This window comes from Mercurialis annua, linkage group LG4, assembly GCF_937616625.2.
Source record: "Mercurialis annua linkage group LG4, ddMerAnnu1.2, whole genome shotgun sequence".
NCBI lineage: Eukaryota > Viridiplantae > Streptophyta > Magnoliopsida > Malpighiales > Euphorbiaceae > Mercurialis > Mercurialis annua.
Genome location: NC_065573.1, coordinates 26,356,361 through 26,373,895, shown reverse-complemented (window position 1 = coordinate 26,373,895; position 17,535 = coordinate 26,356,361). Strand labels below are relative to the sequence as shown.

Below are 17,535 nucleotides of genomic sequence, written 5' to 3'. Positions count from 1 at the left end.
TTCATGTCGTGCTACAAAAAATGAATTTTGTTTTGCTTGAAGTGCCGGCCACCATATATAGTTGTGTGATAAAACCAACCATATAATGAGATGATGATCCAAATTGATGTTGACATATAATTAAATAAAAATCATGTTCCTTATGAGTCCAATAATTGTTTTTGTTGTTTATCAGAATTTGTATTATGAATATCATGTGTGGATTGCTTGATTCTTGCAGTCTTACATGCATGTGCTTGACGGATATGATAGTTCTCTATGAACAAATGCCAAATTTGACAAATTAGTTAGTATCTAGCTTAATAATATTATTGTGCAAGGAGTTAGAAAGCAGTTCCAATATATGGCCTCGCTTGGTTCGTTTTATAGAAATTCCGGAAAAGTAACTTCCCGGAAAATATAGTTCCTGAAAAGTTAACTTCCCAGAAAGTTTTATAAATGTTGCTTGTTTCGATTTTTACTTCCCAGAAAGTACGAAATTGATTTTAGTATAATATACTAAATTTTTAATTAAAAGACATAAATGTCCTTTGATAATTTTTATATTGTTAAACAAATAAATATTTTTTTAAATCGATCAATAAAATAATTTAATTTTTGCTGATTAACTCTTATTTTACGATTCAAATACTATTTGAGAGAATTTTTAAATATTAAAATTTAATAACTATATTTTTTATTTGAATTTTATAATATAAAATATAAAATAAAAATATTTAATTTTATTATAAATAACAATTATAAAATAATATAGGTATATTTTTTGAAGTAAATAAAACTATTTTTATATGATTTTTTTTTTAAAAAAAGGAAAGAGATAAGGTTAAATTTTGAAAATCAAACAAAAATACTAGGGAAGTTCTACTTCCTTGAGTTTTGCTAGGGAAGTTACTTCCCTAGTTAAAGGGAAGTCAAACATCCAACTTCCCGGAAAGTAAAATATAAAAAGTGAACCAAGTAAAAATAATTTGCTACTTCCCGGAAAGTACAACTTCCCTAACCTATTTATCCCAACCAAGCGAGACCTATATATAATTATCTCTCTATTATGAAAACGAATGATGATTTATAATAATTAATTAAGTCATGATCTAAAATTTGGGGTAGAACTAAGGGAGGTAGAGTGGATAATACGAGTTGTTTTTAGTTGTCTTTTTGACACCGTTTGAATTAAAAGTTTTTAAACTTAACAAATTTCATATTCATGGAATATTATGAATTTATTGTTTTTATTGAACTGAATATAAAATTTATGGATTTATAAAGATAATTTTAAAATTAAATTTTAAAATGATCTTTCACATATAAAAAATAATGGTAACTTTTTTTTCACCTAGAAGTGGGAAATTAAATGATAGATTTTATGTTTTAGAGGACAGTGGATTTTAAAAATCCACAGATTCTCATAATTTTTTTATCATTTTTAATGTACTAGTTTCGCATTACGTGCTATGCACGTGGCTCGTAACGTAACTCGTCAATGAACATATTAGTAAATATATTATAATCATATCAATTTTTTATTTATAATTAATATTAAATTAGTTAAGAATTTTTATAAAAGTAAATATAATATATTCAGTTATTAATTTTTTTTTCATATTGAGTTTATTATTCTTTTGATTTTATAATAATCATAATAACCATAATTAATTTAATTTTATTAATAATATCTTTAAAAATAATAAGATAGAAATTTAAATAATAATATATTGACCAAATATAATATTTTAATTTTGTATTTCACACAAACTAAAAGATAGGTATTCCTACTAATTTGGAGACAATTTAATTATTTTTTACATACTAAAAACTAAATTGGAGATAATTTAGCTACCTATTCTAATTAGGACTTTAATTACAATAGTGATTAATTAAATAATTAATTAGTTAATGACTATAAAACCTTTATTTAATAGTAAACTGAAAAGGATTATTCAGTAAATTTGTCTGTCCCCCCCCATCCGTGCTTTTATATATAGTATAGATTTATATTATTTCACTCCACTTTTGTTTTCTGTTCACGTTCAATTTTTTCTTTCTATGTCTCGTTTTTTGCTATGAAATCATCAGTATTTCCAACAATTAAAGTCTTAGGTAGTGTTTAATAAAACTAAAAATGAAGACTGCATTGTAGATGTTAAATTTTAAATGTTGAATGTAATATATAATTACTGAATTTTTTTAAGTATTGAATTAAATATATATGTTTGATAACTATAAAATCAAAGATACTAAAATCATCATTTTTTTCATTTAACCTCTTAGCATTAATTAATTCACATTCAAATTATTAAATATACATTGTATATTATAAATATTAAAAATTAAGTGCAATTAGAATATGCATTATTCTTTTAATCATTAAATTATGTTATTCAACAAGTCATTTGCAATTTAAAGTAACCGTAGCACTGTTATTCCTATTCCAAAATTCTTAAATTTGCCATAAATATTTGATCTCCATGACTTGTGTATAATTTTTTTTCATAAAATTACTATTAGATTCTTAAAAAATTACATCCTCTTTATTAAATTATTTTAAAAAATTCATTCATAACATTTATTTTTATGAAAATATAGTGGCTTATTTAAAAGAATTATTTGTTGGTGTGTGGAGTTAATGGATTGCTTTGTGTGTGGTTAATTGATTGCAAGGCACGGTAAGAGATTAGGAATTTTGAATTTTTTTTGTCCAAGTGAATATTGATATACTTGCAAGAATGTCATTATGCATATAAATATGACCAAGTTCAATTCAATAAAAGCCGATGACCTGGTTCATCCAGTTAATACATGGTTAGAAATTAGAATATATAAATGTTTTTTGTTTCATATGAAAAATTAAGGTTAAATTAATTTTCACATTCATTTGAAACTCTTCTCCTGATAAAAAAAAATATTGCTACCTCTATTTATTGGAACCAAAAAATAGGGAAATTCAATACTTAAACTTATCTTACATTAAGGAATAATTCATTGCTTATCCATTAGGTTATTTAATTAGCACATGAAGATGTCATTTATACACAATAATATAACAAGAAATTGATTATCTTTACGTGGAGAACAAAATCCGAACCATCAAGTAAACCCATGGTTAGTCCACGGAATCAATGGTAGTTAATTATAGATTAATGTATTAATGGACAATAATTGTAGAGAAGAAAAATGGATAACTAAGTTAATTGCTAACATTGGCCTAACTAAAGGGTGTGTTTGACATTAAGGGTTGGAAAAGTTATCCTTGAATAAAAAATTAGTATTAATTTCTTATAGTTTGCAATTTAAACCAAATATTTGTATTGAGAGAGTTAAAAAGAATTCACGTGTGGAGAAGAAATCAAAAACAAGGGGCGGAGGTTATTGATTTTTCAAATAGTTAATTAGGTTACGTAAAGAATTTTGTGACTAATATATATGTTTGGACCACACCCATCATTATATTTTTATGTTTGCTATATTATTCATTTTTCATTCTAAAATAATCATACGATAATTTTTATGTATATGAATAATAAATTACCAACCAGTTTCTCTTTTTAGCTAGTCATCACTTGCGATTTCAAATGATAAACGATAACAGTAAAGTATATATACCATTTGTTTTTAATACTGAATATAAAATGCGCCGTCATCTAAATTCAGGCGTCTTAATTAAGTTAACCATCTTTTATAATTTATTAGATTAAAATGTATAAAAAGGTATATTACCAATTGAGTAGAAGAATAATACTCTGTAGTGTTCATGCATCTGTATTAAATGTTCATGATGGGATTACTTATGATTTAAAATTAATATCTGTAATTTATTGACATTTTTATAGAACCAATGTCTTTTCTTACAAATAAAATTATATGAAATCGACTAAATCGGCCTCATCCCTCGTGTAAGATAAGGAAATACTTAAGCCATGTCATGTGATGCTTATAATCTAAAAAGTACGGAAACTTGGACGGAATTGTGTATCATGTTTTAAAAATGTTTCAGAAATCGGAAACTCTCAATTTTTTTTGGAAACTCATAAGAAAATGTTTCGGGCAGTTTCCGTAAATATAAAAAATCATATAGCTTAAAAAAAACTAAAAAGTTCTCAACTAATAATCTTATTAAATCAATTACCCACAAAATTTATTATTTACTGTATCTATAATTAAACTTATCTTCTGATTTTTATTGGATTTAATTATATTTGATTTATTTTATTAATTGGCATAAATGTATAAATAAAATTTAATAAATTTAATATTTTTAATTTTTAATATTATAAATATATTCTATATATTTTGTTATTTACACGTATCCCCCACGTTTCTTATCCTTCATTTTAAAAAATTTGTTTTCCTGTTTCTGTTTCGTGTTGTTTCTGTTTCCTGTTTCCGTGCTACCTAGCTTATAACAAATCGAGCACATACTAAATTGTTTCGATCCAAACACTTTATAGAAAGAATTTTGTTAAGAAATTAGTATTCCCATAAACTAATGATTTTTCATATCATATGATAACATTTCAAAAATTACTTAAGCATATGTGAGGGTTGGAACATATAAAACTGAGTAAAAATTGTCACTCCACTCCTTATATTTTAAAACGGGATTATATAAATTAAATTTTTTCTATTTTAAAAATACAATCTATCTATACTATATCTAAAAGCACGGGGGGGGGGGGGAAGCAAATTTACTGAATAATCCTTTTCAGTTTACTACTAAATAAAGGTTTTATTATCATTAGCTAATTAGTTATTTTATTAATCACTATTGTAATTAAAGTCCTAATTATAATAGGTAACTAAATTACCTCCAATTTAATTTTTAGTATGTAAAAAGTAACTAAATTGTCTACAAATTAGTAGGAATACCTATCTTTTAGTTTGATTGAACTACAAAATTAAAATATTATATTTGGTCAATATAATATTATTTAAATTTCTATCTTATTATTTTTAAAGATATTATTAATAAAATTAAGTTAATTATTCAATTATGGTTATTATAAAACCAAAAGAAGAATAATTCAGTATGGAAAAAAATATAACCGAATATATTGTATTTACTTTTACCAAAAAATTTACTAATATGTTCATTGACGAGTTACGTTACGAGCCACGTACATAGCACGTAATGCGAAACTAGTTCTTTAAAATAAATCGAATCACGTGAAATTTTGCTATTTCCAGAATGCCTGAAAGATAAAGGAAGATTAAAAAACATAAAAAAAACTGATATAAAAAATTAAACAAAAGATACAAACATGTTGAAACTGGCATACAATGTTAAATAAATGGACATGATTAATTTTATTTTAAAATTATGAATTAAATTATTAAAATAGACTAGATATGATTTATATGAACTCGGTCCACAAGTTCGAGGATTGAGATGATATTTTACTCATATAAAAGCATCACATATATGTTTTATCCCGTATTGTAACGGGAAATTATCATCTATACTCATTGTTTATTTTTTTAAAATATTTTTTTTATTTCTAATTTATTAATAAATTACCAATAATCTAAACTATCGGAAAAAGATATTTTTGTAATTTTTTTAAAAATGAGATACTTTTCAAGAAAGCCCTATTATAACTGACACCCGAAATCAGTCCGGCCCATGTGTTTTAGCTCTATGTAAAATGAGGCTTTCTCAATCCAAATTTAAAGCGATAGGTGTAACAATCAGGTGATTACCGGCACGAGTATGATTTTTTTTACTGAAATAGTAATAAGCATATGATCATGGCAAGCTAATAATCAAAAATCAGGGGTGTGTAAAAATTGAGCCAAACCTAATCGTTTAATCGGCAAATTCAATTCATTTCCACTAGACAGTATAACTATTTTCAAATATAAACAAATTTTAATTAAAATGATACTAAAAAAATGGAATCAAACTGGAAAATCAACTGAATAAATTATTTTAATTTTTTTGAGTTTAAAATTTAAACGTGTATAAATTTTGATAATTGAATTGAACCGATAAAATTAGCTCAGTTCGATGTATAGAATTTTCTAGCTCTATTCACTTGGAATTTTAAAAATATTTAGTTTAGTTTGAGAAAAAAAATCAAACTAACAAATTAGTCAAACTAACAAATTCAATTTAGTTAATTTAATATTAAAAGGGTCAATTTAGAGAATTTTTTAAACTTTTATCAGATAAAAAAAGTCAATTTTATATTTTATATTACAATTAAAATGATAAGATACAAAATATGATAAAATATGATAATATTAGAATAGGAGTGAAAAGTGAATAAAAGGTTGAATTTTACTTAGACCATCTCCAAGGGGAGTCATCAAAATGGAAATTGATGACTCCCCATCTCCAAGAGAGTCACCAAAATGCATTTTGGTGACTTTCTCACACTCTCTTTCATCAAAAATGGTGAAGGAATTTTTCCTTCACCATTTCACTTTTTGAATATAATAATATGGTTAATTTATATTTTGGTACATATAATTTGTTTGTAGTTATATTTAATTAATTATTTATTTTTTAAATAATTTAACGAGACAATGATATAAAAATATTACATGACTAATTTTATAAAATAATAACATAAAATTCTTACATGAATAATTTTACGAGACAACTAAAAAAATATTACATAATTAATTTTACGAGACAATGATATAAAAACATTACATAGATAATTTTACGAAATAATAACCTAAAAACGAAACATACTACGACATTACATAATAAATAAATAGAACACATATTCTATCAATAATCTGGTAAACGAAACATACTACGACATTCATAATTAAAAAAATTAATAGAAATTTATTTTTTTAAATATAAATAATACTAGAATTCGAATGAATATGAGTATAAATAAGTTTGTGGGTGTAATTGGTAAAAAGTGTATAAAATGTTAAGAATAAAAAATGATTATTATATTAAAAAGTAAAAATGTATGTTTTTTGGTGAAGAATTTGGTGATGACCATTGGAGTAAATTTGGTGAAAATTCACCAAATTGAAAAATGGTGAGGAAAAAATAGTGACTCCCCTTGAAGATGCCCTTAAGGCATTATGCCAAAAACAAAAATATGTAATGGTATATAGAGACCAAATCCAAATGTAGGTGAGTAAGTGGCATCTTTATTAGCACATAGCAAGCAAGCAAGTGAGAGCCTGTGGGAATTAAAGAGCCTTGAAATTCACAAACATATACACCAAAAACCAGCAAAACACACACAAAGAACCCATCTTTTTTCAAGAGAAGCCAACACCCAGTTACCAAAATTTCTCATTCTCTGTCAAGAAAATAAAGAATTATAGAATGGGTGGCGAAAGAAAAAAGATTTTGATGGGTTTGGTAGTGGCAATGTTTCTTGGAATTGCTGTTTACTTCAGGCTTTGGTCTATCGATTATGCCATTTCTTCTGATGACACCGAGTTATTAAGGTTCTTGTTTCCCTCTTTTAATGTTTTTAATGCTGGTTCTTGTCTCAGTTTGCTCTACTTTGTGTACTTGTTATCTCCATTGATCAGTAGAAAGATTTAGTTTTTACTAGTTTTTCTGTTTGTATAGGTTTATATGAATTTTCACCTCTTTTTATAGGGCAATTTGATTTGTTAATATGCTGATTGGTAAGAAATTTCTTAGGTATTAGAAATATGCATAAGGGTTTTAGGTCACTGTTAGTTTTTTTTTTGATGAATAGATCACTGTTAGTTTACATTGCATTACAAATGTTTTTTTTTTAATTATAAAAAAAAAATGTTTTTTTTAGCTTAACAGAAATGCACTTTGATCCAATGTAATTAAGAATAGTTTGAGCTTTTTAGATCTGATATGTAGATGAACTATGAGATTTAGCAAAATGTTGGTTTGTCTGTATTATGTATTCGCAGTGTCTTCTTGCTTATGCCTTCCACGAAACTTGATTTAGTTAAACTTAGAGCTCATACCGGTCATGAGTTGAGAATGGGAATTTAAGTATATGGATTGAATCTCTCGTTTTTCCTTGGTAGTTTACTGGTAGAACGTTCCGTTGTTAACTGACTTGTCGTGGATTCAAATCCTACTTAGGAAGATCGGATTTGTTCCGAATTCTGCAATTTGGAATGAAAGGGTTCTCTTCCATTTTCATGTTTTTATTAAATTTCAGTTGCTTTTATTGATGGTACAAGCATCTGACTATTTCTCCTTAAGAACCTAATGCCTTGTGTTTATATGCTGAAATAAATTTTAGCTGTGGCACCAAATACCAAATTCTTCAAAGTTGCACTTTTGTGCTATTCCTTTTAATGAGTAGAATGCGTTCTTTCTTTTCTGTTCACGGCCTTCTAACTGTACGATACTACGATGTGTTTGTGTTGAAATTTTGTAGAAGACAGTTTGATCTAGCAAACAGGGATGCAATGGATGAATCTGCCGAGTGGAGAATGAAATACGATGAAGAAGCAGAGAGGGCTGCCAAGTGCGACAAGGAACTGATAGAGGTATTAATTTTGTTTATCAGCTTCTCCTTTTATCTGAATGATTTAGCTATAGGAGAATTGATTTTCCTCGTAACGTCTGGGTCCAGAGCTGTCAATTGTAGTTTACGACTCTGATAGATCGTTGATTTCTTCTTTATGCGTCTTTCTCAAACTAAAGAAGTCAATGGGTCAAATTAGGTTGGCGGATCTACTGAGTTCATGCCATGCATGTTGCGGGAAGAGTAAAGACAATCCCTTAATACTCCTATTTCAACTGATCATGGAAATGTCTTATTTGTTTCCATTTTCTTTATGCATTTGAGGAACATTCAATCTACTGGCTAAATCAAGACTTAATGGTTTAACTAACATCTCTGAATTCTAAGCTGATGACTTTATGAAATTAGTACAGTGAATGAATTATAAAAGGGATACAGATGCTCAAAAGTTCTGAAATAACATGTGATTGTTTCCATGAATTAGTGTATTAAGATTCCATTGCATATGTTCTTTAGTACATATAACAGGATATGGCATAACATTTCAGCATGTTGCATTTGAAGGCTGAATATGCATTAATTTCGTGTCTTTTGACAGATTAAACAGAAGGTGGAGGATGCTGCTAATATTAACCAACAACTGGTAATGCTACAAAAAGTAAGTCTTCTACATTAAGACTCCAGTGCTTAACTTTCTTATATGCTTTTGTTCTCTTCTACTTGATATATGGTGTTCAATTAAGATTCCAAGAAATCATTTCTGGATTTGTTTTTCCTGTTTTTGCAATAGACTCCAAATTTAGACATATGGTAACTAACTTAACCGAGGCTACTACTTAAGTCGACATGATGCTGATTTTTAGTAATTGTGTAACCTAAAGATCTGAAGCTACTTAACCAGGTTACGTGGCGTGACCTATATGTTGTAAGGAAACTTCCCGAGCCCTACATTTCGGTGTTCAATAAATTATAACTTATTCTTGTAAAAAAACGTGGTTTCGCCATTTTTCCATTTCTGCGTTTTCTGTTTTTCATTTCGGTGCTGCATAGGGCGTGAGACTGCGCAGTACTTTGCTTTTTTTTAAATCTTTGATGGTTTAGGAAGACTGCTGAACTTTTATTGTTATCAGTATGTTTGTTCTGCAAGTTATTTTATTCTTAAAATTTCATGGTTAACAGGAAAACCTGGCCTTGGCCGGACGGATGGAGTCATTGAAAAAGGAGTTGGAGGCCGCAAAGTTAAAGTGTCGCTCATTATAGATAAGTTTATTGAACAGGCTTCTACCTTCATATCTTGTGAATATGCACTTCTTATAGCTTGTTTAGAGAAACACATCTTGACATAAAATTTACGAGCATTGCAATTTTTAATGAGTTCATCTGAGAAAAAAATGTCTCCCAATATGATATCTTGCTTTCTCCTCAAATCTATTTACATTCTAATGACGCGTCAGTTTTTTTGTTTTTCTAGTTGACATATTCAGGAAATCGTATCACTATAATTAGCCAGTCCCCTTTTTTATTTAGGCTTGATTTAACACTGGGAGCCGTTTCCTTAGACTATGATGCTCAATGATATACTTTTACATTTTAGAAGAAATTCGGTTCTGTACATTTCTTGAATCTTAAGATTTAGCATTTGCTGGTTTTTTGAGCTGGAACAGATATCAATAAGAAACAAACTATCAGAATTTTTTTCTTTTTCTAAAGAGATGTTATGAGTCTTTGTTGGTGCTTGTGGAGCAATCAGCATCTGTTTCAGCCTGCAATTCATGAAGAAATTTCGTTACTGTCTCTGCTAATACTTTGTTGCTGTCAGGTTGACTAGAGGATGCAGGGGTTGTAGCACTGCTGCTGCTCTCTTTGCATCTCTGCAAAAACATAAAATGGATAATCATTTTATAGTTACGATTTTCTTCTGTAGAAAGAATAACAGCTTTTAACCGTTCAAATCGAGTGCAGTTTTGAATTAAAGCATGATGTTTAGTGATCATAATCTATGTAAAATAACTTACAGAAGATAGTCTCCGTCTCTTTGGTGGTCGGCTTCTTAGGTTCATAATCTCGATCAACTCATCAAACCGAAAACAGCAGAAAAATCACAAATCAAGTTGGTTTCTATATCTCACTCATGAAAAGAGGTTTCTTGCACTTCAAGCATGCTTCAATGTAAAATGCACAAAAGCTAACCTAGTGAACTATTATGCATGTTTACCAGTAGGATATGGCCATTGTAGGGATGTGTAAAACTGATAACTTTAGTCTGGTTCTAAGACAAATGATTTTTCAATTCAGTTCGATTTTGAAACAGTCCAAACTGAAAAACACAACCAAACCAATTCATTCGGTTTTAAGAAAACCAAATATTTTAGTTCAGTTCGGTTTGAACAGAATAACACGCCTAACCCTTTTCATTGGTATAAGGACTAGCAACCAAACTACAGTACTCAATAATCGTTATATCATTTAAGAACTATATGTATAATGATGAACAAGATATCAAATTACCTGTTTCACAATTTGTTCATACTTCTTTGCACATCCATATAGCTTCTTTTCGTCATCTTCTTCTTCTCTCGACATTGTCAAATTCTCTTTATCTCTATCAAAATAATTACAGACATAAATATGAACATATAGGAAAAGTTTAATACATGAGACATGTTCAAAATGAGAGAAGATGACTTGGCTTTAAGAAATCTTAATAAATTAACCGTTACCAACTGCCTTATTCAAAGACATTAAAAAAAAAAAGAGAAAGACCGTTATCTTTATCCATCTTCTCTTCTCTCTTACGCTTGCACAACACAATCCTTGTGATCTCAAACAAATGTAAGATAATTAGTAATTAATGATAAGAGAATAAAATTAATTATTGCCGGATTAAGTGTATAAAGCTTCATTAACGGTTATAACTACTTTCCGCACCACGAAAATAAATATTAAAAAGAAGAATTAAGAAACAATTACTTAACATATATGCAAATTATTCATTGAAAACGTGAGCTGCCAGTGGATAAAGGTTTAGAACTTCAATAAGGAAACTTCAAAATTGAATTCTGTTTAATGGATAGGATTATAGGAAGGAAATTGCACGGAAACTTCTCTAGTCCCGTCGAAATACCTCTGAAACTGCAGATTTTTTACATATATATTCTTGTAAAACATATTGTTTCGAGTTTCAATGTTTTTGTTTCCGTGCAACATAAGGTATATCACTCTCAGTTTAAATGACTAAATTGTAATATACAAAACTCTTCTTGCAAGCTTTTCATTTATACAGCAGCTGTCACAATAATCAACTTAAATGATCAAATATCAAATGAAAATGCACAAGAATATTGTCTGAACTCTGAACAAACCGGATAAAAAAGGTTATGCCAATTTCTAAGAGACCAAATGCAATTTATATCATTGAGGAAAGAAGTATTGTACTTCAACAGATGATCTCAAAACTGAAGCTCCGATAATGGAAACAAAACCTATCCATCTACACAGTTTCTACTATCAAATCTCTATGGAGCATCACAAAGAAAGATTGCAAAACAAACTATCTCTGTGACTACAGATTTGTCCACCCAATTGTTATTGTGTAGCTAAAGACCAAAAATTGATAAGAAAAGATGGTGTTGTAGCAAACCAACACATAAAAGCCATGGTTGTAGCAGTTTCAAACTGGGTGCAATGATTAACAGAGCATCTATTTAGATCATTCCCGACAAGGACAGTAATTCCGGCAGATGCACAGGCAGCTGAAAATGTAAGGGTGGATGTGATCTGCAGAAGTGCAAAATGCATTTCAGTAAGAGATGCTGGCACAAATGCACGATAGATGCAAGATCAAAACCAGAGAAACTGCCATTTCATTAGATAGGAAAAAATTAAGTTAACAAATCTAGAAGTATACAAGAAGTTCATAATGGAAAATTCCGGTAGTTCGGCATAAGAACAAGAAAATACAAAGAGAAGTTTACACCAATGGTATGAAAAATAATGATTCACGGTAAAAATCAAAAATCAAAAACTACCATACACATACACTTCTATTGATATTTAGACTAACTTCTTATAAAACCCCAATTTGTCAAAGTCCTTTTATGAACACACAAGCTATATTGCACATAAACTTTTCGACTTCTACGTTTCCGGTATTTTGTTTTCATTTTAAAAAATGCTTATAAACTCCGAAACTCTCCATATATAACCTAATCTAGTAAAAAATGTTGTTTTGCAGTTTCGGTTTCAGAGTTTTTCAGTCTGAGAGTTTCGGTTTTCGAGCTAAATAGCATAATCAGTAAGACAATCTATTGAAATTCTAAACATGCATTGTGATTTCGTCCAATACAGAGTCGGAAAGTATGGCACTGCAGTCTACACTTGATGATCAATCCCAACTGTATAAATTGCAGAGTTTCTAGTTTCTTCATCAACACAAACACACAAACAAAATCAATTAAAAATAGAAAATCATACCCCATCACCAGTGGCAAAAAGGCAAAGAATTACGCGTTTTCGAAGAGTTCTTCCCACCAAAAGAGCATACAAATCCATAACAGCCAGTGACAAGCTCCAAAATGTTTGTAAACTAACAGCGATCACCAGATAACTGAGCAACAATAACACAAAAGAGAAAAAACACAAAAGATTCAATCTTCACCGTTGAATTATGATATTAAACAATACCCAACTGTCATTAAACAAAAAAAAGCTTACCAAAACGCTGTAACAGACCGAAAATCAGCGGCGCTAACCATGACACAGACAGAAACAACACCAAAAAAAGATTGAGCAATCCGAAGAGCGAGGCCACCTTTTGTCCCGGACATTCCTTGCACTTCTTTCATCCTCGTTCTTGGCCCATTCTGTAGCCCGTCGGTTAACGGCGGCGCCTCCACCGGATGGACCGTTGGCCGGCTGCCGTTCATCACAGTCACAGAGAAGAAACTATTTAAACTTGGTTCATTCAAATAGGAAAGTGGGAATTGGGTGGTGAAATTTTTTATGACAGAGAGAAATTTTGGTGATTGATTGTAGAATTTTCGGACATAAACGATGATAAATGATAATCAATCAGCTGAACTGTTACAGTTAGTGAAAAGAAAGCTGTGCACTGACTGACTTGGTGTCCGTCCTCCAATTGCGGCGTCACTTATTATTGTTCCCCGCCACGAAAGTCCATTCTACAGTTGGGCTTGGGCTTGAACTTGGGCCGGTGTTTGTGACTCACAACTAGACCTGGCCACTGAAGATTGCAATTCCAGTTCATTGACCGTTCAGTTTCCATCTTATTTAATTTATCTATTACTAAAAAAGAAATACTAATCTTTAAGTTCAATCAAAAATAATTATATAATTTTTTTAATAAATATGTTTTATTTATATGAAACTTAATTTTTTATAGTTATTTTAATTTTGTTAAAGAATTATATTAATATATTGAAATAGTATTCCAATTTTATTAAAAAATATTTATAGTAAATATTAATAATTGTAGTTCTAATTATTCTATTAGATATACATAAACTTTTAAAAGGATAATCTACAAAAATCCTTCAAATATGTCCTACTTATTATTTTTACATCAGAATTTTAATTTTAACAATAATCATTCAAAAAAATAGAAGAGATTTTATAAATCCCCCATATACCCAAAATATATATTTTTGTAATAAAACATGACAATTTCCCTTTATATAATAAAATAAATGTGATACTTCATTTGATTTATAATATAAATGATAGATGACTGACATATTATATGAGTAATTTAAATTGTATGTATAATTACATATTAGAGAAAATAGATAAAAATCTAGAAAACTAAAAAAAATTACAACAATATACACTTTCAGAAAAGTTTATATTTAGTACTCAAAAAAATTTCAAAAATGCGTAATAGATTTTCACTTTTCACGTACTGTATCAGAGATATATCAAATATATACCAACTATGTATCAAAAATATATTTTCTATAGTAAAAAAAAGTATATAAAATGTGTATTTTTTTTGACTTAATACATATTTTTAAAAATTAAATGTTTTTTTAATTAATTTTGTATTATTCCTATATATTACACTACATTTATTTGGCAATTTCATGTCATTCTGGGTAGATCATGGGCCTTTTTTGGTAAATCAAAGCCCAAAAGTTAGTGGACTGGAGAGTTGGCATAAGCATAGAAATGAAAATAAATGGTCGAGTAAGAAAGAGAGGATAATATAAAATAAAAAAAAATAATAAAAAAGAAAACATTGTCGGAAAAGACAGGTGGAGCAATTAACGTTTGAGATTAAGATTACGATGATGAATAGACGGCAGATAAATGTCGGTCGCTAACGACGTAAATGTTAGTTAATGTTAGGTTAGGTAACGGGTCGTATTATGTTAAGTAAAAGGTAAAAATAAAGGTCCCATCCGCACGGGGAGTCCCAGTTTGTCCAGAATCTGTGTCGTTTTAGTACACACATAACTGGCCCATTCCTCAGCTAGTTATGGTTACAGTTGCACCACTTTACCCTAACCAAATGGGTGGGCCCATTATCCTCATCTGCCACATAAGCTCTTTTCTCAGCTGACCTGACTCAATTTTCCTTACAATTATCAAAATGAAATACTAATAAATTAAAATTAGTAATTATTTAACTAAATTTTTTTTTTGACTTAATTATATTCAGTTACATATATAAAAAGTTAAATTAATGAATATTGAGAAAAAGATTAAAATTATTTTTGTAATAAATTAAGAGAAAAATTTATAATTTTTTATTATAATAACATAAAATTTGATGATAAGATAAAAATAGTGCTAATTTCGCTAAATACATGTTTCGCCAAAATAATTACAATTTTACATTGCAAGTTTTGAGTTTTATTTTTTGACTTTTTGCCATAACTTTATTTACCTGTTTTGTTTTTTTATTTACCAAAATATTTTTTTCGGTTTTTAATTTCGGTTTTTGGTTTTTTCGATTCGGTCAACCAAACCGACCGCACCGACCGGCAGTGTTTTTGTATAATGTAAGATTAGTGTATATATAGTGTTAATTTTTATTTTTTATAGATTTTTTTCCTGGAATTTTTTATTTTATTTTTTATAGTGTAACGGTAGTGTATATATAGTGTTTTTATGGTGTTTATATAGTGTAAAATTAGTGTATTTATAGCATTTTGTAGTGTTTTTTGTGGTTTAACCATGAAACACTGCAAATGCACCATAAACACTATAAATGCACCATAAATATACTAAAAACGGCAGAAATACACCATTAATACACCAAAAATACACTAAAACGTAAAGATATTATAAAATTATTACAAATGCACCATAAATCAATATTTTCTTTACAAAATCAGTAGCAATAAACAAATATATGAATAAGAGAAGATAAAATAAATAATTATATGAACAATACAATAATTTTATAAACAAAAAAATATAGATCTACAATAATTTATTTATAAAATATTTAAATCATTAAAAAAACCTAAAAAATTACACAAATCTAAAAACGAGTCGAGAAATCCATTGCGCGAACGAAAAAGAGGAACGGACTAGCGCGAACAGAAAAGACGAACGAAAAAATGACCGGAAACGACGAGAAATCCATCGAAAGTAGACGAACGGAAGCGCGACTAGAAAGACGAACGGAAAAATAATCGGAGGAGATAAACTGAAAATCAAATGAAAAAGAAGAAGAAAAGAAGATAGAAGAAAAAAAAGAAGAGAGAGAGAAAAAAAGTGGCTATATAAAATTTTAACCTAAAATGAGATAAGACTTAATTATATAGTGGATTTTTTTAAGAGGAAATTAGACCATACACTGTTGAATCCCAAAATAATCTCAGTTTTACTGTTCAGCATCTCCGGCTTGAGAAATACGGTCGAAGTTCAGCGTGTTTGAAGTTTACACTTTTTCCTTTTTGATTTTACGGTGGATTTAACAATGACTATGGATTTTTCTTCTTTCTTCTGATCTTCATCTTCTTCGCGCAGCAGTCTTTCCCTTTAATTTTGCGACTACAACGGCGATGAGTTGCCGATTCATAGGTTGCCGGCGATGGCGGCGGTGATGGGTTGTCGATTTAAATGTCTAAATCTACAACAACAGCTCAATCTTATGAAAATGGAACAATCGTCGATTGATGGGTTGTTAATCGATGGTTGTGGCGGCTGAGGGTTTCCCAGATTTTGTGGATTTGTTGGAATTGATGGGTTGCGGTGGTTTGCTGACAAACGGTGGATCTGATGAATTCAGTGCTGGATTTTTGATTAAAATGGGTAGTTGATAATTTTGGGAGTAAGTCATGCAGTGTACTAACGGTGTATTAGTAGTTTACTAAAAGTTTTATAAATTTATTTTAGCGAAGTAATGAAAAAATAGAACCAGAGATAAAATCTCTTCTCCTCTGTTTAGTTTTTGATTAAAATATCGATATACTAGGCAATTTGGCTCTTTTAAATTCATTGTTAAATTAAGGGCATGGTTTATTATGAATACTCTGTTCTGTGGGTTTAAATTAAGGGCATGGTTTTTTTATAAATAAATAAACTGATAGTAAATTGATAGTAAAACGATAGTAAACTGTTAGTAAACGGTTAATAAATATAACTATACTTTATATTTAATAAATTAGCTATAATGTTTAGTAAAACTAATAAACTGTTTGTAAACGGATGGTAAATTAACTTATTTTTTAGTAAACTGATAGTAAATGATTAATGAATTAACCATACGGTTAAAAAGTAAATTAATAGTAAATTTGATTTTTAAGTAAACTTTTAGTAAACAGTTAGTAAATTGATAGTAAACTTTCTGTTAGTAAACCGATAGGAGATTTACCGTATTTTTATAAATAAAAACCGTTAGTAAACTGTTAGTAAACCGTTAGTAAATTTATTATTTGTAAACCGGTGGTAAACTGTTAGTAACCCGATAGTAAACTTACTGGCTTTTCAAAATAAGAAACCGTATTTTTCAACTCAAAAAGTGTAATTTCGCAACTTTTAAAAGTCAAACCGTAAAAATCAACCCAAACTGGTCAAACCGTATTTTTGAGAATATTTATACACAGTATGGGTATTTTTGAAAAACTCT

The 17,535-nt window shown here is 28.8% G+C and overlaps 2 protein-coding genes across 5 annotated transcripts; one reads left to right on the top strand and one right to left on the bottom strand.

Annotated features, from left to right (window-relative positions):
* The first annotated feature begins 7,090 nt into the window (after positions 1–7,090).
* Positions 7,091–9,884, top strand: LOC126678883 (uncharacterized). Its single transcript, XM_050373799.2, has 4 exons — positions 7,091–7,419; positions 8,349–8,460; positions 9,037–9,096; positions 9,618–9,884. The coding sequence occupies exons 1-4, from the start codon at positions 7,295–7,297 to the stop codon at positions 9,696–9,698; spliced, it is 378 nt and encodes a 125-aa protein (XP_050229756.1). The 5' UTR covers positions 7,091–7,294; the 3' UTR covers positions 9,699–9,884.
* A 120-nt stretch (positions 9,885–10,004) lies between these two features.
* On the bottom strand, positions 10,005–13,569 carry LOC126678881 (CASP-like protein 5A1). Of its 4 annotated transcripts, none has more exons than XM_050373795.2 (6): positions 13,152–13,569; positions 12,912–13,044; positions 11,202–12,215; positions 10,947–11,040; positions 10,454–10,510; positions 10,005–10,309 (listed from the first exon to the last, which is right to left on the bottom strand). In XM_050373795.2, the coding sequence occupies exons 1-3, from the start codon at positions 13,361–13,363 to the stop codon at positions 12,024–12,026; spliced, it is 537 nt and encodes a 178-aa protein (XP_050229752.1). In that variant the 5' UTR covers positions 13,364–13,569; the 3' UTR covers positions 10,005–10,309; positions 10,454–10,510; positions 10,947–11,040; positions 11,202–12,023. The 4 variants fall into 4 exon arrangements, with proteins under 4 accessions (XP_050229752.1, XP_050229754.1, XP_050229750.1 ...); XM_050373797.2 differs by having other exon boundaries at positions 12,079–12,215; XM_050373793.2 differs by having other exon boundaries at positions 10,947–12,215.
* Positions 13,570–17,535: the final 3,966 nt, after the last annotated feature.

What these genes read in the sequence shown, in the direction of transcription:
- LOC126678883 (XM_050373799.2), top strand. Translation starts at nt 7,295, where the DNA reads ATGGGTGGCGAAAGAAAAAAGATTTTGATGGGTTTGGTAGTGGCAATG. An exon ending in GATGACACCGAGTTATTAAG is followed by an intron (nt 7,420 to 8,348) that starts GTTCTTGTTTCC and finishes GAAATTTTGTAG; the next exon opens with AAGACAGTTTGATCTAGCAA. An exon ending in GCGACAAGGAACTGATAGAG is followed by an intron (nt 8,461 to 9,036) that starts GTATTAATTTTG and finishes GTCTTTTGACAG; the next exon opens with ATTAAACAGAAGGTGGAGGA.
- LOC126678881 (XM_050373793.2), bottom strand. Translation starts at nt 13,363, where the DNA reads ATGAACGGCAGCCGGCCAACGGTCCATCCGGTGGAGGCGCCGCCGTTA. An exon ending in CGGTCTGTTACAGCGTTTTG is followed by an intron (nt 13,045 to 13,151) that starts GTAAGCTTTTTT and finishes ATTGTTGCTCAG; the next exon opens with TTATCTGGTGATCGCTGTTA. An exon ending in TTTTTGCCACTGGTGATGGG is followed by an intron (nt 12,216 to 12,911) that starts GTATGATTTTCT and finishes GCACTTCTGCAG; the next exon opens with ATCACATCCACCCTTACATT.